This window comes from Notamacropus eugenii, chromosome 7 (assembly GCF_028372415.1).
Source record: "Notamacropus eugenii isolate mMacEug1 chromosome 7, mMacEug1.pri_v2, whole genome shotgun sequence".
Lineage (NCBI taxonomy): Eukaryota > Metazoa > Chordata > Mammalia > Diprotodontia > Macropodidae > Notamacropus > Notamacropus eugenii.
In genome coordinates, this window is record NC_092878.1 from 121419610 (window position 1) to 121446826 (window position 27217).

Here is a 27217-nt window from a genome sequence, read left to right on the forward strand (position 1 = left end):
CTTGTTTGTTTGTAGTTGTTTGCATGTTGTCTCCACCTTTAGAATATGAGTTCTTTGAGGGAAAGGACCATCTTTTTTTGTTTCTTTACTTTCTTTGTATCCCTATGCTTAGCACGATACCTGGCACAGAGTTGTTGCTTGTTGATTTGACCTTCAAAAGAACTTTTGAAGTTCTTTATTCATGGAAATGCCTGGGATGATGAATTCTCATTTATTTTGAATTTCAATATTTCAAAAGATGGATTCAAATGATAGATGCTGAAAGCACAGCTTTTCAAATGAACTTGGAACACTTTCTTTTCATAAATTGAAAACCAAGATGAGTTATATGGACTTTGATTTCCCAAGGAAGGAAAGACACAGGGTAGTTCAGGCATCACTCACAATGCCCTTTGCTGCCAATGCCTACTTTAATGACTGTGACATTTTATTATGTGACTCAACCAAGGTAGAGATGCCTAGTTAGCTGTCAGATATCAGTTAGTTTCAGCCCAGTTATGTGCTGTGAGAGCCATGGGAAAAGCATTTTTGTTTGCACATTTAAGTGCTCTTTTGACAGCATTGGCTTGTATATGCTAATATACAAGCCCCTGTAACCTTGTCCATGGAAAAAAGGCCAAGTTTGATATTCTTTGGGGGAGCATCTTTTACTTAAGGAAGCTTTTCCTAAGCTTGGTACCTCTTATTTTATTGGCTGTCAATTGACAAGTTGCTGACATATGATTGGAAAACATATTGTCACTCCTAGACATACAATGGAGTCATTAACATACTTACATTTAACTTAGATGAATTCAACTGCTCAGTCAATAAAAAGAGATGAAGGAAGGAATAATAATATAAATGATTCAGGCTCAAGGAAGGGATGACAGGAGGAGAACAGAGGGGAATATCAGAAGAGAAGGGCAGTAGCTGGATATTGGGCAAGGGGAACAGCAGCACCTGCTGAATTATAGGTAGCACTAAGTCCCACTTTTTACCCCCAGCCCAACACAGCGAGCATGGATCTTACTTGGAAAATAAGGATCCAGCTTACTGACTTCTCTTTTCTATATTCTTCCAACAAGTTAGATACTGCTCACCTTGGAGACCTGTAGAGAGATGGTCATTTTGACAAAATATGATTTTTAATTTCTAGACTGACTTTATAGTCTGAACCTCATATAAATTATGATATCACTTCTATGTCTTAAGAACTGGATTGGGGTAGAAAGGTAATGGGAAAAGTACTTTTCTAGAAAAGTAGATTAGAGACAAATTGTGAAAAAACATTAAACTGAAATGTCTATGTTTCATCTTTAAAGAAATAAATACTCATTGAAAACTTTTAAGCAACGGAATGACCATCACCAGACCACTGCTTTTAGGAAGGTTATTTTATTAACTTTGTAGAAGAGGGATCCAGGAATAGAGATCGATCAACCAACAAGTAATTATTAACCACTTACAGTAAACAAGCATTTATTAAGCATCTCTGATATTTCAAGAACTTTGCTAAGCTCTGGCAATACAGATAAAAGCAAAAAGAAAAACACTTCCTGCTCTCACGGAGGTTATATTCCAATAGGCTTAGATAACATATAAAAGGAAGCTGAATGTGTGTTTGGGTGGCTGTCTGCCGGTGTCAGGTTCAGGGTGCAGGAATCTAGAGAAGTCTGGAGTAGTGGTTTGAGAAATGAAGAGCTAGCTGGTCTGGGAGTCGCCCTCCAAAGGAGGTTCTTGTAATCATCCGATCAGAGGGAGAAGCCATTGGTGGGAAAGTGCTGCTACATTGTGAATTCCAGGACTAGAGTGATCATACGGGATAAAGAGGTTTCTGATGGATAGTAGGGAAGGCTGGAATGAAGTCTTTACTAGGGGCTGGAGATCCACAGACAAAACAAAAGAATCCCTGGGTTCTTTTGGAATGGAGCTTGCATTCTAATCGGACAAAAAGCATGCACAGTTTCCCTTCACACTCAGATGACTTCAAAATCTGGCCATATTTTATTAATCAGTCCACAAGCATATATTAATTGCTTACTGTGTGTCGGGCTAAGTGCTGAAAATATAAAGACAAAAAGGAAGCAGTCTCTGCCTATAAGGAATATACATTTGATTTTTTTATAGAAACAAGCAAATACAAAATATGCATAAAATACATACAAATTCAAAATGAGTATATTTCAGGAGATTACTAGTTGGCCAACAAGATCTTCCTCCTATATCTTGGTGAAGTTTCTACTCCACAGTCATCAAACACTCCATTGGCGGTCTACCTGTGAGCCACAAGACTCCCGAGTGTAGTTCAAAACTAGAAAAAAATGTACTTTCTTTCTGACTTTTAATGTGTTGATGTATTAAAAACACCACCATCAACAAAAGCCAAGTGACCCAATGGATAGAAAGTCTGGCCTGGAGTCAGGAAGACTGGAATTCAAATTCAGCCTGAAACACTAGTTGTCCTTCATCTATAAAATGGGGATAATAATAGTATCTACCTCCCACAGTTATTGTGAGGATCCAATGAGATAATATTTGTAAACTTCTTGACAGTTTACAGTATCCCAGGACAAATTGAGACTGGGGAAAGACAGGCCAAGTTCTTCCACTGCATCCAGGGCCATCTCTAGTCATTCTAATCTATAACTTGCCATTAGACCCAGTGGTGGTGGAGTAGAATTGAGGCTGGTCACCTTGAATAGCCCTACATCTCCAAAATCCAATTCACTTGCAGTTCATGACATCACCTTCCTGATGCCATTGATTCTCTTTGAGAATGAAGAACAAACAACTTGGTGAGGATCAGATGAGATAATATGTGTAAATTCTTAGCACAGTGCTTGGCACATTGGGTATGTGTGTGTGTGTTTATATAGATATATACATGCACACACATGCGTGTATACATATGTATATGTATATATACAAATGTCTATATGTATTGTGTATACACACATACACATATATACACATGTATGCATATGCATATATACAAATACGTATGTATTGTGCATATACATATATACATGTGTATATACAAATATGTCTATATATGTATTATGTATACACATACATGCATACATGTGCATACATATGTATATACAAATATGTACATGTGTATTGTGTATACATATACACACATATATACATGCATATATACACTCTGTGTATGTTAAGTGTGTTTTTCTAAGTCAATATGCTGACCATAAGGATCCTTATATATGGTTTAGTGAGCACCCCATTTTCATTTCTCTTTGAATTTGATACCACTGGTCTACACTGTCCCTGTCAGGGCATCCTAGGTCAGAATACTCAGAGCAGAGATTCTTAGTGCTCTCTCTCTCTCTCCTCTTTTTCCCTTTCTCTCTCCTTACTCCCTCTCATTTTATCTCTTATTTTCTCTCACTCTCTCATTCTCTCTCATTTTGTCTCATTTTCTCTCTCATTTTATCTATCACTCTCATTCTTTCTCTCTAATTCTCTCATTGTCTCTCTCATTTTCTCTCTCTCACTCTTATTCTCTCTCATTTTTGTCACTCTCATTCTCTTTCATTTTGTCTCTCTCCTTCTCTCCCTCTCTCTCTCCCTCTCTCTCTCTTTCTCTCTCCCCCTCTCCTTCTCTCTCTCTCTTTGTGTCTCTCTCTCTGTCTCTCTCTCTCTTTCTCTCTCTCTCTGATGGCCCCTTCTGGCAATCTGGTGAAGCCTACTGTCCACTTCTCAAAAGAAGGTTTTTATACACATAAGGTAAAATACATATAATTACAAAGGAAGGCAATTATACTGAAATAAAGATGTATTTTTTTCCCATCTAAGTTCAGAGATCCCTTGATTTCTATCCACGAACCCTTTGGGAGTCTGTGAACCATAAGTTAGGAAACCCTGATCCAGGGTTGCCTCTTTCCAGCAGGATTAAGCAGGCATTTTCAAGTTGCTTTCCTTGGTTCCTGTCTTCCTCCTCCTGCCCAACTCTCATGTTCCCACCATGATCAATGTTTCTTCTCTTTTCTAACTCACAGAACCCTTTCATGTCATCTCATGGAATAGAAAAACTGATTAAAGATGCTTAAGAAAGTGATGGGTAATCAATACTTGTATTTCTTTAGTGATTGACTTCTTTTGTTTTGGGGGGGATTCTTTTCTGGTGAGAAGCAGCTCAATTATGTTGTTTTTAAAAATGTTAACAGCCTCAAACAAAAGATGACATTCAAAATGCATTAAGTTGGTTAGAGGTCATAAACCTTATTGACTGTGTTAGGAGTTATGATCCCCTTTCCTTGAGCTGAAGAGGTTTCATAATGTTTTTTACAGCCTTTGGCTCAATTCTATTGAATTAAAAAGGGGAAAAAAAGTTCCTGGGATACTAGGAAAGCCAAAGGCTCAGTGAATCATAAAATGTACCTCCTTCTCATGTGCCTCTTTGTCATGACATATGATCTGGTCATCTGTGAAGCTGTAGCTCATAGCTACACATTTGGATCTCAGAGCTATGGAGATTTTTCCATCAAATGACTCATTCATTATAATATATTGAACCAATTTATTGTTTCCTTTCCTCTATCATCCCCCAATCACATTTCAGTGAATGCTAGTGTTTCCAAGTCACTCTGGAGCTGGATGAGTTAAACTGTAAAATTTAAGATTTTAAATGAAGTTATCTTGACATGGAATTAAGAATTCAATAGACAATTGAATGTAATGCATTCTTCAAGAAATCATCAAATAAAGATTTACATAATTCATTCCTCCTTTGGAGGTGGAGGGTGGGGAGATCCTTCTTTTTAATAATGAAGGTCAGTTTAAGTTTGGCCCCAAGGGAGAAATAAGAAGGATTGATCCGTCTTCCTTATTTGCAGATGTGGGGGGTCATGGGCATGGGACATTGCCTACCTGCAAATTCAGTTGATTGGCTGGCTACTTTTTGCTGAACTGTTTTTCCCCCATTCTTTATTGTTTGTAAAAATTCTCTGTCATGTAAAGAATGAGCTCTCTAGGTAGGGAAGGCCAGAGGCAAAATGAAAGTTTGGAAAGGAGGGTGATATTAAAAAAAAAAATCAACAAACACTTGAAAAAATAAGATCTTTCCATGTTATCAACTCTGGTAGTAAAAGAGGAATAAAACAATCTTGTAATTCTTTGCTTTTCTCTTCATTTGCAGGGTCAGCCGGGTCCTCAGGTAAGAGAGCTCCCTCACAAGGAATTGATTCCAAAGCTTAATTCTTCAAAGTTGAAATTTTCTCTAGTTCTTTTCAACCGCTATATTAAAAATAGCTATTTACTGGTAATCATTACACAACATGGTAGAACAAATATTTCCTAGGAGGAAAGCCTGGGGCCCCTCTCAGCCCTTTCAGTTACATCAGCTGTCTGACCAGATGGTGAGTTTAACAACGTACAACCAAATAAAGCAGGACTCTTAACTGGTTTGAAACATTGCCACGAAACTTGAAAGTGAGATAGAAGAACTTAGCAAACATGGAGAGTGAGCTGGTTTGCATTAGCTGATTATTAATCACGTACTAATAATGTTGTATATCTGCGCAGACCAGCAACTTCAGATCTAGTCCTACTGGGCTACTTTTGATTAATTATTCATAGGAACTCAATTATTGTCGGTATTTTCAGTTCATTTCTACTGTGAAAGATATGCATTATAATGAAAGGAATGAGAATTCAAGAAACAAATTGAGAAAAGTGAGCCCAACAGAGGAATGTGTGTAAAAGAAAACAAAAAAAAACAACAAAAAGAGGCTAAGATAAAGCCTCACAGAAGCCTCAAAATATTAAGAATTAGGAAAGAGTGACTAATATAAATTATCTTGTAACACAATACTATTAAATGATACACATAAATATTGGGCTTGAGGCAACATGGCAGCCTTGTCTTCAGGAAGATGTGGGGTCTTGTCCTATCTCTGACCTATATGATATATATGTCTGTGGACAACCCACCTAAGTCATTATCTCCTACCCCAAACTCACTGTTTTTCCAAACTTCCTGATTTCTGTTGAAATCACTGCCATACTTCCAGTTTCCCAGATTCACAAGGGAAGACACTGGCCTACACTCTTCTCTCTTTCTCTCACCCCTCATATCTAGTCTGGTGCTAAGTCTTATTAATTTGACCACCTCAATATCTCTCTCACCTGTCACCTTCTGTCACCTTCTCTCCACTCACATGGGCCCTATCCTAGTAAGAATCTGCATCCCTTCTTACAATAATGTCTCCCTGGCTCCAGTCTTTCTAATGTTATCTGCCACCTAGCTGCCAATACCTAATATTCCTAAAGCATAGGTTCTCCCTTGCTAAAAATTTCCAATAACTGTTTTTTTGCCTTCAGAGTAAAATAAAAACTCCCCCAAGTGAATTAAAAAAGGCTTTTGTCTAGACTGTGGTAGACAGTTGGATGGGTAATTTATTAAGCTGGTCCAATAATAGGTAGATTTTGGAGAGTCAGTACGGATTGATGTTGAGTTTGGTCTAGACATAAGGGGGTGAGATGAAAGTGGGTTGAATTGCCTTTGAAAAATTATAGCGTGCTTTCAGTAAAGACAAGTGACTCTCTGAAATTAAAAAAAAAAACCCATCTTAAATATCATTATACTATATGGCTGCAAATCAGTGAATACCATGATCTCTAAAGAATCAAGATTGAACAACGAGAGAAAGGTGAAAGATGTAGCCTATCACCAAGGATGACTGCAAAGAAAAGAGGGTATAATAAAAGACGCCATTAAGGACATTATATGAATGGAAGAGAAAGGGGTGTGTGTCAAGCTGGACAATTCAAGTTCTATGCTGGTACATCTAGTGTGTTATAAGACCAGCACCTCCAGAATATTAAATGGACTTTAGTGGAGGTTTTAAGTGAGGAAAAGAGAAAGAGTCATATAGGATGAATAAGTATGAATGGGTTGCAATCTGTGCCATTAGAAGGTGTGCCCACATTGAAATCATGGATCCATCAAATTATTAATGATTTTTAGTATGGTCTAAAGTCTCATAAGGTATAGAAAATGCCATATAATTTATATCAACTCCATACTCCTCTATACATTTTTCTTTTCCAAGTTAAAGTGATTTTCCTAGTTCTCTTTAGTTGTTTAAAAATTGTGATGAATTTAAATAATAGACTGTTTGACTAAAAAAGAACTCCCCTTCATAAAATGAACACATAAGTTCCCTGGTTAGTCAGTGTGTAAATCAGTGCATACAACCAAACTAATTTATATCACTATATGATATCTCATGTTGACACTTTACCTTAAGTCAACTTTTCTGGAAAAAAATTACCAAAAGTACATATTAAATTGATTGATACACGCAGATCTATAAGGTTACCCAACAGTGACAGAAAAATTCCACCTATATTTAAAAGTGAAACATGGATATTTTTACATTTTATAGGGTTTTTAAACTCCTGAAATGTTTCTGTTATTTGATCAGGTTTCATTTAAAATTTCCTTTTTCTTTTGTTTGGCTCAATAAAAAATGATCTCAGTAATATATACTATGAACACTTTCCCCAAAAGTTTCCCACTGCATAAAATTTTTGGGCAGTGTTGACTCCAAATCTGAAGTGAATTTATTTTTGTTCCATAAGCAGTAGGCCTACTTCTTTTTTTTGAAGGAAGAATTTGTCAAGCTCTGTATTTTTATAAAACTCTGATACTTAAGCTTTCAATAAGCTATTGAATTTCGGTTTATTTGAGACTTCTTTGTCTGTTCCCTCAGTTCTCAGAAGTTTCCAACTTATTTATATGTAAGATAAGTACCTCTCCTTCACTGCTCCTCTTCTCCACATCTCACCTCTCTCCCCTCTTTAAGTGTGTGAAACCAAGAAGAGAAAGGAGAATATATGTCATTTGTGTGATATGTCTATGCATATATAGCAATTATAAATACACATATATTTACATACATATACATAAATGTTTGTGTGTGACTATGTTCTTGGCATTCCAAATTGGAATTAATTTTCCCATGGAAACATTTCTGTTAATTATAGTTAGGCTTTATATAACTCATACATATGACACACAATTGGAGATGGTGTGGTATAGAGGGAAAAAGCAGCATATGAAGTCAGAGGAACTGACTTTAAATTTTAGTTCTACTGCTTAATGCCTATGTGATCTTAGCCAAGTCATTTCTTCCTTCTTGGCTTTGATTTCTTCATTTGTTAAATTAGGTGACTGGACTAGATAATCTCCAAAATCTCTCTTAGCTTTAAATCTATGATCCTATATTTGGACAAATGATCTGTAATTTTATCAATGTGAGCAGCTCTCTCTATCAATACTGACATGGTGGATTTTGTCCTTGGGAGTTGCTTGGGACATTGAGTTTGACAAGTCATGCTTAGGTAAGTGTGTATAGTAAATGCGAGGGGAAAAGTTTGAACATAGGCCTTTCTGACTCCCAGTTCATCACTCTCTCCATTATATCTCAATGTGCTTTTTAAAAATATGGTTCCAAGCTCATTGTCAATCTGTTGTTGTTCAATTGTGTCCAACTCTTCATGACCCCTTTTGGAGTTTTCTTGGCAAAGATACTAAGATTCAAAAATACTGAGTACAAATCTAGCCTCAGACACTTACTGTGCAACCCTAAGCAAGTCACGAAACCCCAATTACCTAAAGAAGTCCATAAAAATGAGCAAAAAAACCCTTCAAAATTTGCCATTTCCTTCTCCAACTCATTTTATAGATGGACTGAGGCAAACAGGTTAAGTGACTTGCTCAGGGTCACACAGATAGTAAAAGTCTGAAGTTGCATTTGAACTCAGAACTCGCTGGCTTGAGGCCGAGTATTCTGTCTGACTCACAACCTACCTGCCTGTCCTTAGTGATTATCCAAAATCTGCCTATTGTTGGACCAGCTCAATAGGTTATATATATATAATTAGGGTTTTATGGGCTGTCTATACAGGTTAGTGGTTTTTCCTGTGGCCTAAAGTCGCACGAGTTATAGAAAAATGTCACATAGTTCATATCAGCTCTGCACTATGATGCATTTTTTCTTTTTCAAGTTAAATTGATTTTCCTAGTTCTCTTCAGTTCTAAAAGAAAAAAAAGAAAAGAAAAAGAAAAAACGTGACGAGCTTAAATAATGGGTGTGCTAACTCAAAATAACTCCATTTTGTACAATGAACACACAGAAAATATCCTAGTTAGTTCGTGTGTAAATCAATGCAAGCAACAAAACTAAATTAAACCATAACTTTGGGAGGGAACTCAACCATAGTTCACAGCATTGACTTTATGGGAAAATGTATTCCAAGTTCTTGAAGAATCATCCAACAAAACAGCTTTTATCCATATATTTAACCAGCTGTCCAGTTAATTTGATGGGTGTTTATCATCCAAGTAGAGATTTCATTTACATTTGACCTTTTCTTTGCTTTTTGATGTGAAAAGAAAAATGTCTCATTTATATCTACATCGCATTGTAGATTAGTACATGAACTCAGAAAGGGTTTGTATGGAGGGATACAAATTTGCTTAAAAAAAAATCCTTTATAGATATAAAACCTTTGGCAAAATCAAAAGATTGGTTTTTACTAAGTAAAATAAGGTCCATGCAATGGAATTTGCATACAATGCTAGTATCCCCTTACACTTTTGTAATGAATACATGATTTATATGCTTAAAAGAGACCTACAGAAGGTTTCAGAAGAACTATACAGCTTCTATGATCAAGGAAAAAATAGTATGAATACATATGTGTTTGTGAAACTTCATTTATAGCATAAAACAAGGTTTTATCTTTAGCTTAAAAGCAATTTAACCCACCCTCAGTCTAGCAACAGAGAAGACCATGCCATTCCTCTGTTCGTTAGATTCCAGTGGTTTCCTATAGCCTCTTGGATCAAATACAAAATACTCTGACATTTAAAGCCCTTCACAACCTAGCCCCCTCCTATCTTTCCGGCCTTCTTACTTATGCTTTATTCTCTGACACGTGATGTTAACCTATTTGTTGTACCATGAATAAAATACTATCTCTTGGCCCTGGGCATTTTCAATGGCTGTCCACCATGTCTGGAACACTTTGTTTTCATCCTCTCTATTGATCTTCCTGGCTTCCTTTATGTCCCAATTAAAACCTTACCCTGGACAGGAAGCCTTGCCCAATTCCTCTTCATTCCAGTGCCTTCCCTCTGTTAATGATTCATTTTTGCTTTGTATATATTGGTTTGGAAGTTATCTCCACCATTAGATTGTAAGTTCCTTGAAGTCAGGGACAACCATTTGCCTCCTTTTGTCTTCCCAGAGGTTAGCATGGTGCCTGACATCTTGCTTTTTAATTGTGTCCAGTTCTTCATGATCCTGTGGACTATAGCAAACCAATACTGTTCATGGGGCTTTCTTGGCAAAGATACTGGAGTGTTTTGCCATTTCCTTCTTCAGCTCATTTTGTAGATGAGGATTCTGAGGCAAACAGGGTTAAGTTAATTGTCAGTAAGTGTCTGAGGCCAGATTTGAACTTAAGCATTTCTGATTCCAAGCCGATACTCTACCTACCAAAATACCTAACTATCTGCCTGGCATATATTAGGTACGTAATACGTGTTTATTGATTGAGTGAGAGGGTAGTTCACACTCAGTCATTAAAGTCCAACTGAATTGCATAAAAGTTCTTTTCTGAAAATAGCTTTGTTAAACTGAAACAAAAATAGTCACATAACTTTAAGCTACTCAGAAAGTCAAAGGTGGGGGCCATTAACCAAATACTTGATAAATTAGCTAAGACTGTAGGCATGTCACCTTACTAAAATTACCCAGTTCATGCTTGATATTTGCCTATGACTTCCGCATCAGGACCTTTGTACATGAATTCAGTTGCTCTGAAACAAGTGTCCTTGAACACTGAGTTTCTAATTTGTTAAAAGATGTTTTATTTCAGAGCAATTTGTCTTCAATGCCAAAATCTGTAACATCAGTTGTTAATGTTTGGCATGTTTTCCTTTTCTTCCTTTCTTTGCTTAGAAAGCTTAGATTACAACAGTAATAGACATGCAATACATCTTTAGCAAATCGGAATAATTGAGGGAAAAGTCAGTAAACATTAATGTGGGGACTCTTAAACTGGGGTCCCTGGGCTCCAATTGGCTTTCAGGAGGTCAGTAAACTTGATGGAAAACAAAATTACCTCTTAATTTCAATATAATTGATTTCCTTTGTAATCCTGTGCATTTGATTTTATGCATTTAGGAACACGATTCTGTTTTGCCAGGTTGTAGCCAAGGGGTTTATGACACACAAAAAGATAAAGAACCTTTACTTTAGTGGAAATTCCTAGTTATAGACATTTGGCAAGAAGTGCCATTAGTATAAGAAACATACAGACAGTAAGAAGTGCTGTTGTTACCTAGTTCAAGGAGTATTATTGCCAGACTTATTTAATGAATAGATAAAGGTCATAAGTGGTGCATTAATTCTTTTTCTAATGGATTAGAGGACTGCCTAGGTTCTTTCCCATTCTGAGGTTGAAAGTTGTAAAATTCTCTGTTCAAATAAGGAAGACTAACACGTCCCAGTCAGTTGTAGCATTGACCCCATCTGTTTCACAAACAAAGCAAGCTAGCCAGTAAATACTTAATGTTTTCCAGTAAATACTTAGACTTTTATTACAACATATTTTTAACTTACACAAGGAGACACTTAAGAAAAGGTACAACATGGGAAAGTTGCAACCAAAGCAGCTTAAATTCTACTCCCATGTACCCCCAATCACAGTAGGCTAGTGCTCAGATAGGACCTGTACTTCCTGGTCTGGACATGGAAGAGCGGGCTGTGGTCAGAATGCCTACGGGACTTGTGTGTGGTGATGTAAGAAGGAGGTCAATGATGCTGCAGTACAGTGGTTGCCATGGTTTTGGCTTGGCCAGTTTTCTTCTACTCCTTCTGCCTCTTCTGGGTATGCCAATGGCTTTACCATCACCACTACATTATGAGTTTTGTACAGAAAAACATCTTCACTCAGGGTTATCTAGTTGGTTCTCCTAATACTTACATCACAGGGACCTGAAATCAGAGAGAAACCTCCCATTGTATAATAATGGTACCTGGAAGTTATTTTGAAGGGAGAATGCAAGACAGTGTGTTTGAAGGAAGGGGCATATCTAGAACCGAGAAATCAAAGCCACAAACAGGAGAGTGTTCTTTTGTGATTTTTATAGCATGAATATCAACTTAAAGTTTATTTCCTTCAGGATATTCAACATCTCTCTCCCTTTTAATCTTGTTTGCAATAATAATTTGCAAAGTAAACTTAAAAAAATAGATGGTAAGAAGCTATATTTTAGCCTAACCATTATCAGTTGCCCAAATTCCATGTAAATTAACGAAGCTTATTTTTCCCCCCAACATGATAGTTAAAAGGGAGATTTAGGTTAGTTTATTAAGGAAGCTGGACTGAGATTGGGAAATTAAGAAAAACATTCTTTACTAAAGGGTTAGGATGCTTAGAAGATTAATAACATGAGAGAGGCACCCAATAGTTCTTGATCAAGGGAGTGACATGATTATAACAGTGTTTAAATTAAATTATTCTGGCTGCTGTGTTTGGGTTGCAGTAGTAACTGGAAAAAGGATGATGAGCTAGGAAGATGCTGCCATAAATCTTGAAATCATAGAGTTGGAGTGACCAGCTCTACCCCCTGAACTTAAATTGTCAATTTGTCTTAAGTTTCTAGCCAGCGTCTAAAGAAAACCTTGGTTTCACCTTACAAAAGACTTGTTAATCTGGTTACACATGTCTTTGAAAAATAGAAACCAAAAGTCATTTTATGTAAGAAGTGGAGATTCTAAGTGACTCTAAGTGGGCATTTGTGTTCCAAGACCTACCTAACTCCTTAGTTTTATGAATTAAAAACCAAGCGCTGGAGAGGATGTGACTTTCCCAGAATCACATAGAAAGTTATTGGAAGAGATAAGGCTAAATCCAGGTCTTCTGATTTTAAGTTCATTGTCTAGACTGTTGGTAATTGTGAAAGTAGAAGAGTGTGTCTAAGGTGTTGATGGAGAAAAAGTGATGGAAGAAAAAATGAGTAAGGTGTAATGGGGGAAGTGAGGCATTTAGAATGCAGAGAATTGAATAAATTACATCAGAAAGATATAAGGAAATGGGTAGGTAAAAAAACAATGAAGTGAGTGTTGAAAGAAGGTAAGGTATAAAGGAGAACAAGAGGGAGGAGGAAAGAGTTTGTATTTATCATTAAAATTAGTGTTTCATAGACTACTCTTTTTCACAGGTTATGAAATCAAATTTGTGAAGATGATTGATTCTTCAATGATGTGTTGAAATTAATCTTACCTGGCTATCTTTTATATTGATTTTTATTTGGGGGGATTACATGAAGATAGAACCATTGAAAAGATGTTAGCCACCATTCATGCTATTATTTTGTATTTAGGAAGCTGAACATGAGCTCCAGAATTGTAATTATTAAATAATGATTTTTTCTCTTTTACCCAGGAACCCTGAGGGTCTTTTCTTCCCAGTTCGATTTTTTTTTTATTAAAGGGGCCATCCCTTAAGTAACTACTTAAAGAAGCCTATTTATTGAATGCGTGTATCTCACTCAAAGTGAGAATGTGATAAGACTGACGGTCAGGATCTCACATTGCATCCTGGGCCATCTTCAGTCATCCTGATGAATGTCCGGCCACTGGACCCAAATGGCTCAGGAGAAGAAAGTGAGGTTGGTGACCTTGCACAGCCCTCCCTCACTCAAATCAAAGTCAACTGCATGTCATGTCATCATCTTGATGTCATGGTCCTCTTTGAGAATGAAGGACAAACACAAGGAAGCTGAACGAAAGCCTTCCTTCTTTCTTCTGGTCTACCCCTGTCCCACTAGGCAATAAACTAGGGATAATTAGATCTGTTTTATGCATAGTCCCAAAAATCCAGAAGTAGGGAGCCAGTGGTGGAAGTTGCAAAGATGCATATTGAGTTGAGATTTTAAAAAAAACACCAAAAAAACCAACCGTTCTATATGATGAGATTGTCCTTAGGTGAAATGGCTTGTTCTTTGATACTCTGTCGTGGATTTTCTCTCAGTAGGAGTCTTTCAGAAGATACTAGATTGTTTTCAGTGATGTTGTATAGGAGAATGCTTGGTTAAATACAGGTTGATTCTGTGAAAGCTATCTTGGCTACCATCCTGGGACTCAGGATAATGTTGGCAGGATGACTAAAGTCTACTTTGAAAAGAAAGCCACTTTTCTGCCTGAAAATTAATGATATTTGTTCTTAGAAACATTCTGTTACAACCTAGTACTTAAAAAGTGTTTCAGTTGTGTGTGATTGGCAACTGTAGAGAGTTATATTTAAAGCATCATTTACCTGCCAGGTTTGTTTTCTCATTTTACAGTAATGCTGCTACCAACATATTTAGAGTGATAGACTTGTGAGTTGTGTTGCATTTAAAGGTTTGGCTGCAGGAAGTATAAGATTATGTTCCTACCAATGGGGCATCCTTCTGAGAAGAAAGAATTGTCACTGTAATGTAACAAATTGACAAACTAAGGCAACCAACGGATTAAATGCCTACTATGTGCCAGACGCTTTGCTAAATACTGGGGATGCAGAGAGATAAAAATGATCCTTTCCTTAAAGAGCTTATATAATAACAGTAGAGACAATGTGCAAATAACTAAGTACATAGAAGATCAAATTCATCAAGGATTTTGTATAGAGCATTCATATTTAGGGATGAGTTGAACTAAATGGCTTTGGGGTCCCATCCAACTGTGAGAACTTATGAGAGTTACTTGCTGAATGGGAAAACACAACTCTTAAATGCTGTCTTGTGAATAGTGACTGAACAGAATGTCAACACTTTTGTTTCCAAATGTAATGACTTCATAAATATGGTTTGGATACCTAAACCAGGAAGAGCAAAAACAGAGAAAGAAAAATACAGACCAATTTTCCTAACAAATATTGATGCAAAAAATTTAAATAAAATGCTGGCAAGATCATACACTATGACCAAGTGGAAGTATATATTCAGGAAGTTGGGATTGGTTTAAGATTAGGAAAACTGTAAGTAACTCTATCAATAAAAAAACCCAACAAAATATGATTATATCAACAGATGCAGAAAAATCTTTTGACAAAACACCCATTCCTATTAAAAACACTAGAACACAGGAATTTGTGGAGGTTTTCTTAAAATGATAAATAATATTTATCTAAAACCAAGAGCAAGCATTATCTCTAATGGAGATATACCAGAAACCTTCCCAATAAGAGGAAGCAAGGATGTCTATTATCACCATTAGTATTCAATATAGTACTAGAACTGCTAGCTTATAGGAATGACAATAAAAAAAGAAAGTAAAAGAATAAAGTTTAGGCAATAAGGCAAACAAGACAACAAAACTGTCACCCTTCACAAATGATATGGTAGGATGCTTAGAAAACATTAGAGAGCTAACAAAAAATATTCAAAACTATCAACAATTTAAACAAAGCTACAGGATATATAAGAAACCCACACAAATCATCAGCATTTCCATATATTACCAATAAAACACAGCAGGAAGAGATAGAAAGAGAAATTCCATTTTAAATATTGTGGATAGTACAAAATAATTGGGAGTCTACTTGCCAAGACATACACAGGAATACAATTACAAAACACTTCACATAAATAAAGACAGATCTAAATAATTGGAGACATATTAATTTTTCATGGGTTGACCAAGTCAATATAATAAAAATGCTAATATAACCTAAATTGATTTTCTTATTGAGTGCTATACCAAACTACTGAAGAATTACTTCATAGAGCTAGAAAGCATAATAATAAAATTCTTCCAGAGGAATAAAAAGTCAAGAATAGCAAGGAAATTGTTGAAAAAAACCCAATATGAAGGAAGGGGGCCTACAGCACTAGATCTCAAACTATATTACACAGCAGTAATCATCAAAGCAATTTCTTACTGGAAAATGAGTGTAATGGCTTGTAAACTCATCACATAAACATCTAATCCTACCACTGATATTCATTGCTTTTATATTTGCTCTTTTTAAAGCATATATACTTTGATTTATGGTGCTTCAGTTCATTACTTAGACGTGCAAAGGAAAAAGCCAACAGAAGGTGGAAGAGCAATATTATTAATGAATAATTCTGAATTTCTTTGGCAGAATACCATAGGTAGAGCCATCTGAGTTGTCTCTAAGGACTTCGAGCTCTGTAATCCTTTCAGAAAAGGCACATCGCAGAATACCATAGGTAGAGCCATCTGAGTTGTCTCTAAGGACTTCGAGCTCTGTAATCCTTTCAGAAAAGGCACATCGAATATTAACTTGGAGACATAATGAAACAAGTAGCTATACTCATGACCTATACTAAAAAAGAAAAAGCCAGACTGCTTTGCCTGGCCCATGGCCTGGTTTACATTTATTGGAATTCAAGCAACTATAAAATATATTTCATAGTTGATGTAGACACACTACTAGAAGGTGAACTCTTCCAATAGTAATCTAATTTGATATAAATCCACTGCTTTATAAAACAAAAATGCAATATTCTTTCCAGGGCTTACTTGCAAAAATAAACTACACTTTTTGTAGCCAAAAGAAACTTCAGTAGCAGCTATTCAATAGAGGAAAATTGAGACAAGGAGCCTTAAAAATGAACTACAGGTAGTCTTTCCAAAGTAAAGCCATTTCTTCTGTGTAAATGACAGAGGTCCCGTATTCCCTCCCTCTTATCCTAAATGTTAATATTTTGTGGAGCTGCCTCTTGTACATAAAGGAAAAGCAATCCCTGTAGGAAGTGAAAGGACCTAAGTAGCCTGCATGCCATAATTCTGTATTACTCAGTGGGAAAAAAATGCAAGTTGGAAAACCACACACAAATCCCATCAAGACAATTGCCCATATGGTCGTATGTCTTCCTTCCATGTGTGTTACTTGAAAATGGCTTTTGAAAAACAATGGAGAGTTTTGAGGAATCCTTTCTATCCCTTGGTCGTTTCTTCTTTCTTTGCATTATCATTGCAAGCCCCTCCTCCAGCTTATAAAAATGAAACTTTTTCCTGTGTTGTTAGAAATGATCTGACTGGAACAAGATGCCACATTTGAATAGGCTTTGTAGCACTTTGCTGCCCCTTGCTTTTGCATGTGTTTTTAATTTTGTCTTAATCTTCTTGTGTATCACTTTAGTGATCCCCATATTTCAGGTTTGCATTCCAATCCAATCTCTTACAGATCCCAGTAGGCTCATTGTTGGGGGGAGGGAAGAAAATGCATGCATGATCCAAGAAATTCAAACAACTTTTTTTGGTATAGGAAGCTGCTGAGTAGTCTGCATTTTTCTCAGTGGATAATAGACCTGTCACATTAAAGTGGTAATATATTCTATCCTAAATAAATCATGTTAGACTTAACAAAACATTATCATGCCCCAAATATTAATGCATTACACTTTCTCCTTTATATCTCATTGAAAACCATTGGCCATATTTTTCTTTGTCCTGACATGTGAATTATTGTTAAAATCTGAACATTAATATTTTGTTAGTAGTATAATAGGTAGTGTTAAGTTATGGCTAACAAAGCAGAAAGAATTCATTGTGCTGAAAATACCTTGTGTCTTTTCATTAGAACTTTTAAGGAAATACATAACCATGCACGTGGGCATTTCCAACATGCAACATTTTATACTATAATCCATATTTATATGTTTCATGTAGTTATTTTGTGTAGTGGAAATGATATGACATAGGGTCCTCTCAGTATTCAATCTTGACTCTGAATCAATTCCTGATGAAATTAGGGAGGACACTTCCAGTAACAAAATGAGGCTGTGTTTTCTATCAAAGATATTTATTGGATTAGAAACCATCTCCTTTTGTCACACAACATTTTGGACAAGTTGGAGAAAAGCAGAAGGTTAGACCCCAATTTGTCAGGAAGCATGTTTGTACTAACGAGTAGCACAATTTCTCCAAACTTTTTAATGACATGCAAATGTACTATAATTCAGAGGTGTGCTGGAACTAGCTTCTATAGAGAGCGAATTGTTAAATTTTCATTGGGAGCATTTGCACCTCGAAATGATACAGATGAGGGCTGATTGTCTAGACCAGAGGTGAAAAAACCCAGCCTGCCAGCCAAATACACTCAGCCGATGCTCCTGAGTAAAACCAGAACCAGATAAAAATGTAATTGGGAAATAGTGCACAAAATAAATAAAAGTACAAAAATGTTAATATGTGGTTTTCTAAGTCAATATGCAAAACCCACAGAGATCCTCATTGTATGTGTTAGTGGGCTGTCTCTATCTGAGTCTGACACCATTGGTCTGGACTTAAGAAAGTGATGAAGAAAATGGTAGTAATGCTGATTAAACTTTCAAGTGTGTTATGGGTACGTTTCCCCTCCCCCAGTTCGTTGTTAAACATTGACTGCTATGCCTCTGGTTGTAAGGGAAAGAACATGAAACCTAGAAGGACCAGGGTTGGAATCCCATTTGACTACGTGACCTTGGGCACATCCATTCTCAGGGCTTTAATTTCCTCATCTGTAAATGAAGACGTCAAACTAAGTGATTTTTATAGTCCCTCTTGACCTATGATCTTCTGACCTTGTTTTATTCATTCCTGACAAGTTGTATGTAACTCAGGTCAAGATAATCTATATCAAGCACTTTGCAAACATTTAGAGCTAACGGGGTGGTGGTGCTAGAATTCCTGCTACTAGGGAGGCTGAGGCTGGTGGATCGCTTGAGCTTGTCAGTTTTGAGCTGCAGTGAAAATGAAAAATCAGACAATCTATTGATTGACTATTAGGCAATCCACATGTTTCTGTGAATGGCATATATTTAATCTGCATCTCCCTGAGTTACATTTAGGGTTTATAGAGTGGCAGGCCATTTCATCTTCATTTGGTGATGAAATACCGTTGGGGGCTTCTTTAAAATAATTCAATCTGTGACCATCACTCTTTGATTATCATAAATGTTTCAATTCAGCACAGCACCTTCTCTGATGTGGGCACACCATGCTGAGCAGTCCTGTGCCAGTGTCTCTCATGTCACACAATCAATTCCAAAGTTCTTTAGAGAGATCTTGACAGTGTCCTTGTATCGCTTCTTCTGACCACCATGTGAATATTTCCCCTGTGTGAATTCTCCATAAAATAATCTTTTTGGCAAGCATACATTTTGCATTTGAACAACATGGCCAACCCATTGGAGGTGCATTCTCTGAAGCATAGTTTGAATACTTGGCAGTTCAGCTCAAGCTAGGACTTCAGTGTCTGGTACCTTATCCTGCCAGGTGATCTTCAGAATCTTCCTAAGACAGTTCAAATGGAAGTGATTCTGTTTCCTGGCATGGCGCTGGTAGACTGTCCAGGTTTCACAGGCATACATCACATCCTGATGGCAGGAAGAACTGGGTTTAAGTCCTGCCTCTGATGCATACTGCCCAAATAAACTTGGACAAATCACTTAGACTCTGTCTTTATCAGTTTCCTTAAATAGCACCAACCTTTGGAGGATAGGAGGAGATAACTCACAGAAAGTGCTTTGCAAAGTTTAGTCCTATATAAATGTTTATTATCCTTTTGTCATTACTGTCATCATTATTATCCATTTATTCCTCAGTATCCCAGGCAACTCTCAAAGTCTATAGGATGAATAGGAGTTCCTACTCCTTAGAAGCGAATTTTCACATTGGGAGGTAGGAAAATCAGATGACTTAGAAGATCTTGTCCAACTCTAAATCATATACCCACCTTTGTATACTCTGCATATGATCATTCAGATGCCTAGACTTCAGAATTTTAATATTCTGATCATAATCTTAAGTGGCGTTATATTCTGCCATGCTGCTATCTGGGCAATGTGGTACAGAGGAAAAATCAAATATTTGTAGTGAGGGAATCTAGGTCCAAGCCCTACCTGTACTATTTTTAAACTGCCTATATGACTTTGAATAAGTCACGTAACTTTTCTGGGTATCAGTTGCCTCATCTGCAAAATAAGGAGATTGAATTAGGTCTCACCTCTAGATCTGTCATTCTAAATTTTCTCAGGTGTTTCAAATGAAGTCCAATTGTTTTATTTTACAATCTGTATTTTCTGGTCAGTGGAAGGCTTCTGTTAGAGATGTCATTATTAACTGATTAATAACTTATTGGATGGTTGGATAGAAGAGACTTTCTGAACCTCTCTAATGCATTTACAGATGGTATACAAGCGTTTATTAAGCACTTACTCTGTACTAGGGGCCTGTGATAAGTGTTGGAAATACAAAGAAAGGTTGAACTTTCCCGCTTCCAGTTCCCCATCCTCCTCTACACACACACACACACACACACACACACACACACACACACACACACACACACCCCAATCCCTGCTCTTGAGGAGCTCACAGTCTAATGGGGAAGACAGCATACACACAACTATGTACAAGTATAAGCTATCTACAGGATAATTAGAAAATAATCAAAAGAGGAAGGCACTAGAATTAAAAGGGAATGGGAGAGGCTTCCGATAAAAGGTGGAATTTTATGTGGGACTTGAAGGAAGTCTGTGTGTGTGTTTGTCCTTTGTTGCCGAAGAAGACCATGCCATCAGAGAAACAATGACATGACCTGCACTTGACTTTATTTTGAGTGAGGGAGGGCTTTGCAAGTCACCAGCCTCACTTCTCCTCCAGAGCCATCTGAATCTAGTGACCAGATATTCATCAGGATGACTGGAGATGACCCAGGATGAGGCAGTTAGGATTAAGTGATTTGCTTAAGGTCACACAGCTAGTGAGTGTCAAGTGTCTGAGGTGAGACGTGAACTCAGGTCCTCCTGACTCCTGCACTGGTGCTCTATCCACTGCACCACCTAGCTGCCCCTAAAGGAAGTCAGTAAGCAGGCTAAAGAGGGAAAGCATTCCAGGCATGGGGAACAAGCAGAAAAAAATGTCTAGAATCAAGAGGTGGACTGTCTTGTTCAAGGAATATCAAGGATGCCATTGGATCAAAGAACAGCAAGGGAGGTTACAGGATTCAAGAGGGTATTGGTGATGGGGTGGGTAGAAGATGGGATGGGGTTAAGGACTTTAAATACTAAAAAGAGGATTTTCTATTTGATCCTGGTGGTGATAGGAAACCATTGTGATTGACGAAGTTGGGATGGGTGTCCATTATTAAAATGATCAGAAATGGATCTATTATACTTCTGACCACCATGGGAATACTTGCCCTGTGTGGGTTCTCCACAGTTTCCAAAGTAATTTCCGATTTTATGGTTTATGGCTTAATATCTTACTATTCCTGGCTTCTGAAAATGTGAGATGTTTGGAGAGAATGAATATACATTTTAAAAATTATACTTCATTTCCCATAATAATTTGAATATCCATAAATTGCATAGGAATGGTTGCTCCACAAAAACTATGGTTAGTTCCTCTGACAGTAAAATAGTTGTTTTCTGTATGTTATCACCATTAAGTTTACCCAACCCAATGGGTAGAGCGTGGGAGGCAGTATGGGATACTGGAAAGAGGATCTGGAGCCAAAGCATCTGGTTTTGAATACTCTTCTTGTCAGTTACTAATTGTGGGATTGGGTAGTCACATCATTTCTGGGCCTCAATTTTCTCAGTTTCTATAAAATAAGATTTGGATTAAATGACCTCTAAGGTCCTTTCCAGTTCTAGATTTCTGACCCAAAAATGTATGACTATTTAACTTCATTCATAATGGAAAGGCTGAAAGGGAATCTAAAAGATAAAGTAAGTAAGGAGAACAGGAGAATGCTTAGAATGTCTGTCCCTTAGTGCATATAGTTACTGCATGAATTTGAGAAACCTTAGAACAGAATTTCCTTACCTTTTTTTGTGTCAAAAATCCCTTTTGGCAATGTGGTGAAATCTACAGATCTTTTCTCAGAATCATGTTTTTAAATGTATAAATACATAGAATTTAGGTACATAATGCATATGTATATGTACATATATTATGTAAATAATACATAGGATTACGAAGGACCCAATTATATTGTTATAGTTATCAAAATGTTAAAAATCGGAAAGAAATTCATGGACTCCAAACCTAGTTTCATAGACTTCAGGTTAAGAACCCCTGCCCTAGAGTGCAGCCAACAATGAACTTAAAGTTGACAATGTCTAGCTTGATTAGATTTGTGATCAGGATCAAAAAGGATGAATGAGTCCATTTCTATAGCTCTAGACAGCAAAGGAAATAGCCAACGCTCTTTTTATCCTTGTTTGGTTTACTCAAGATTGGTGTATTTGAAAGCACCTGAACTAGACTTCTCTGAGATGGATACATTTTTATAAAAGGTTTTGTTCTCCTCAGTATCAAAGAATGACCAAAAGCCCTAAAAACCCAGGACCACTGGGAATCAAGCTACAGCTAGGAACTACTAAAAGACATTATATAAGTCCAATGCACTAAAGCTTATTCACTTTTTTTGCCTGAGAAAGAAACTCAAGTCTTTATTCCAGGACTACTTGTCCTTGTTTTATACATAGTTCTTAAAGCATTGGTTATTTGGTTTCCCTTACCCCCAGCAGATCAAAAGTGACAGGTTAGAACGGGAGTGACTTCTGGACTCACACACTGACAGCAGTAAGAAAAAACAACCAAAGGAAAAAAAAAAGCAGCCACAGTAACTCAGAAAGTATAGCAAGGTTTGCCAATTTATGTAGGAGCAACCTGCCTGTATGACTAAAAAGCCCTGGGGACGTTACTGTATTACAATGTAGTATACCAATTGATAGTCATAATGGTGGACAATATTGAATGACATGTAATAATTTTAGAAAGACTTTCACTGAAATTGTTTAAATTAAAAAAAACCCTTTGGCACTTAGAAGAGACAGATTAGTTTTTCCCAGAAAATTTGCTTCTACAACAGACCTCTTCCCTGATGATGCTGGATGTTTGATGTGCTAATTTAGCACCTCTTTGTGAATCTGTCCTGGGGTAAGCTAGTTGAGGGCAGGGACTGTGTTGTTTTTCCATCATGGTATCTGCTGTCTCTTGTTCCCTTTTACAGTGCTTTGCTTATAAAAGACACTCAATAGATGTCTTCTTTCTCTTCCTCCCCTGAACTATAGAGTTAACTTCTACTTTACATTCTGCTTCTCTAAACTACATGGTGTAAAATTTGAAAAGCCCTTTGCAAATATCTCATTTTTATCCCCATAATAACCCTGGAAAGTAGGTACTATTCTTATCCTTATTTCAAAGACAAGGAAATTGAAGCAGTCAGAGATGAAGTGACTTGCCACACACAGCTAGTAAGTATTTTTGAGGATGAATTTGAATACAGGTCTTCCTGATTCCGAAGTCCAGCCCTCTATCCACTGTGACATCTAGCTACCAATTGTATTGCATCAAATTCCCAGGTACTCAAAAATTCAAATGGATCTCTGAATCTCATCAAGGGGAATACTCCCTCTAGCAATGCAGATCAAAATTCACCCATGTCTGGCCCCCATATGGAGGTCTTATCCATTTGTTCCTAATAGTTTGCCATGCTAGGAGGACAGAGTCCACCCAATGTGTTGGGATCTTTCCTTACTTTCTCTTATTATCCCAAGCATACCAAAGTACACATAAATTGTACTTTAGTCATCTCATTCTTGCGAGGTTGGCCAACCTTATTTATTTCTCACTTATATATTTCTTGGATGACATTCTTTCCACCACTGAGTGATTCTTTGAATGCAAAGAAGCTTTCCGTAGTTCCTCTTAATTTAAGTTCTAATGCCTTCCCTCTCTTAATTGTTTCCTGTTTATTCTGTGTAGAGCTTGTTTGTACAAATTTGCTTGTTGTTTCCTCCAGAAAAACATGATCTTCTTAAAGGCAGTGTCTTTGGTCTCTCTTTGTATCTCCAGAGTTTATTTAGTACAATGCCTGACACGAAGTAAGTGTTAAGGAAGTATTTACCGACTGCCTGACTAATATGTTACATCCTGGTGGCCACCTTTCCCACCACACACTTTGATGACCTCAATCTTCTCCCTGAAGCAAAGCCCTATCTTTTAAAAATTCTTTATTCTTCTAGTATGGTTATAAATTTTTGTGAGTCATAGGACAGTAGAGTATCCAAAGCACTCAAAAATAGGAATTCCCTAAAGGTTGAATAAATTAAATAACTCTGAATAAGTTGTAACCTTTTGAAGTAATAGAACCAGGAAGCTTTCAGAATTGTGGGTAATAAACCAGATACTTGATGTTCTGCATTATGACCGCTGTCCCATTCTGGAGTATTTCTTAACCAAATATTAATCCCCGTCCATGGGACAGTTGTCTGTGGGTTACCTACTAGAACAAAGTTATCAAGTCTTTCCAGTAATAATTGAAAGGGCATATGATAGCTTATCAAATGAATATTCTTCCTCTTTTTTCTCTCCTTACTTTTTATCTATGTAAAGGATGACTTGCTGGCTTCCTAGGATCACATATTTAGAGTTGGAAGGGATCTTAAAAGTTATCTTGTCCATCCTCCTCATTCCATCCTGACAACTCTGGCATTCAATGTTCCTATGACTGGGTCAATGTGTGTGTGTATGTGTGTGTGTGTGTATGCATGTGTGTGAGAGAGAGACAGAGAAAGAGAGACAGAGAAGAGAGAGAGAGAGAGAGAGAGAGAGAGAGAGAGAGAGAGAGAGAGAGAGAGAGAGAGAACACTAATGGGGAAGCAAGATTTCTAACGTTTTCATAGGTAGAAAAGTCTGTGTTCTGATTTTTAGAATACCTTCTAACCTTTGCGATGAAAAATACTGAAGACAATTAGAGAGAGACACATTTAATTATGTTTTTTGTTGTTGTGTTTTTTACTGTGAACACAAATATGGTTAAAGAATCACTAGTTCCTGTAGGAGTTACCTTGATAAGGAATATCATGTATTTTGCTCACATACCCCTCAGTTGAGTTAGTGGTCTGTCCAAGTTACAATAATATTTTCACTTCTTTCTCTTTCTCTTTTTTAGGGCCCTCCTGGTCCCAAAGGTGACAAGGTGAGTAAATATATGACATAGGTGATCCTAGCCAAATTAAAAACAAGCCAAGTTATCAGAGATCTAGACCTAGTTTATCTTGACATACTGTAATTTGAGATTATGAGATAGCAGCACGCATATGCTGTGTTAAAACTATCATCTCATCTTTCCACTTTGCAGGGAGATCAAGGGGATCAGGGCCCTCGGGTAAGCGTTTTCTTTAAGAAAAAAATGTTTCTTCCTACCCTGAGTAGAAAATGAGCTCTTAGCACTAAGCTAATTTAATAAAGGGTACCATGGCTTATTAGCTGCCTAGCCATTGCATGTTTTGTAGCTTCTAGCAAAAATGAATGCCTTATAAGCGAGATTGCTTTGGCAAGCATTTTGAGTAATGGTAGTCTGTGTATAGGGATGCAGCTTGTACATATACATAGTACTGCTGTATCTTTATTTGTGGCTTACTAGTGGAATGTTTTACAATAATGAACCCTGCTCTGTAAGGACCAGAATACTTTTCATTAAAAAAAAACCTACCACCTTTCCATTTCTATGAAAATCTATTGAAGACTAGGTACAACCTTCTACAGTACAAAGACCATCAATTGTTACTGACTTGACTCTGAGGTTTCACTTAAACTCTAGGTATTATGAGATGAATATGTTGCAAATATTATATGAAGAAAATGCAAATATGTGTTCTTTCTTAAATGTCATGCTAAGTATTAAGAGTACTGTGGTTTCTCTTATTGTAGAGATGTTAAAAGCAGCTAAAAGATATAACTTTAGCTTTAGATATACGTGGAAGAAATTATCAGTGGGGTTTCTTTTTTCTTCCTCAAATGTGGTTATTTTAACCATTACAATGCAGTGGTGAACATTCCTCTGTTACCTTGGGTAGTGCCAATTCCCCGACTTCACATCTGTGCCTCATTACCCCCATGTTCAGACATACTGTTCTAATGATGCAGTGCCTTGGTTTGGTTACGTGCTGCTCCATTTTCTCATGTCACTAGAAGCAAAAGCGAGCTTTCAGGGGAAGACAAGGTCATTTTTTAAAAGAATGGTACAGCAAGTTAAAACTTGAGTTAGAAAGCAGCAATACATTTCTGCCATATGCCTTATGCATTGATGATTACTGAAATGGTTTATGCTGGGGTTGGAGGGTTTTATTGCAGAAGCTTAAAGGGATGCCAGCTTGAGAGCTTTGCAATATCATTGATTCTCTCCTTGTGTTCCTCAAAATGAATTATTAAGCCTCTTGTTTTCTCCTCCTATTCTTTAACCGTTATGAATGTAGAGCAGAGATCTTGCCTCTCAACATTCCACTGCTCCTGTCAGTTACCTTTGCTGATAAATACACATCTCTCTGGGTTAGATGATTAAACATGATATTGGTGGTTGTGAAAGTGAATAGTCAGATACAAAACCCCTTCGGATTAGGTTAGGTTGACTTACCTTGTGCCAGGTGATTATTTCACATGGCACCTCATTCATTTCTTTCTTCATACCACATCTGAATCACTCAACCTTCCTGCTTCAGGTAAGGACAAGACTGTTTTATCTCTGAAAGAGCTTCTCTTGGCAAAACTGAACTAAGGAGTGTTTCAGTGCTTTAGCTGTCATCAGCGCTCACTTTCAGAAAAGGTGTGTTGGCTTTCATCGTTCCAAGGAGTGATGATTGATTAGAAAGTTGAGCCAAGTTTTCAGAATGAAACCTGAAGCCATGTGAAATCTCACCTGGTATCATGTTGCATTACAAACTCAAGGCTTGGGTCAGGTTCGTTGAAAGTTTGGCCAGAGTTCATGAACTGTTTTGCTGAGCCTAGACAGCATTTCACAGAGGTCTCAGCCAGTTTTCATGCTAATATAGGCCAACTTTCACAAGATCCTTTAGGGTTTCAGGTGGGAAATAGGAAATATTGATCTTTTTTCCCCCTGACTTTCACTTTGTATTGAGGCATATGGCTCAGATCCTAAGTCCGTAGGGGGTTTTTGTCAGTGGGAATCTGGGTACCTTGCTACCAGATTTGGAGGAAACTATGTACCAAAGAGAATTGGCCATCATTTGCATAATATTTAATTAATGAAACCACTAAAGTCTCCCCAATGGCTCTTTGTAGTGTGGAGGTCAATCTGGGTTTGGAAGTTAGAGCTAGCTAGGCTCAATCTCTCAACCAAGGATTAGATTAATTAAATTCAGAGAAACTCTTCCCAGGTAGCTGGCCAC

At 37.1% G+C, this 27217-nt stretch overlaps 1 protein-coding gene across 1 annotated transcript in view; it reads left to right on the forward strand.

Moving 5' to 3' along the window:
* COL25A1 (collagen type XXV alpha 1 chain) overlaps positions 1-27217 on the forward strand; it is a 568912-nt gene that overhangs the window by 349093 nt on the left and 192602 nt on the right. Inside the window, exons 5-7 of the mRNA XM_072623878.1 lie at positions 5138-5155; positions 24982-25008; positions 25171-25197. Coding sequence (XP_072479979.1) covers positions 5138-5155; positions 24982-25008; positions 25171-25197 — 72 coding nt within the window. The remainder of the gene's footprint in view (positions 1-5137; positions 5156-24981; positions 25009-25170; positions 25198-27217) is intronic.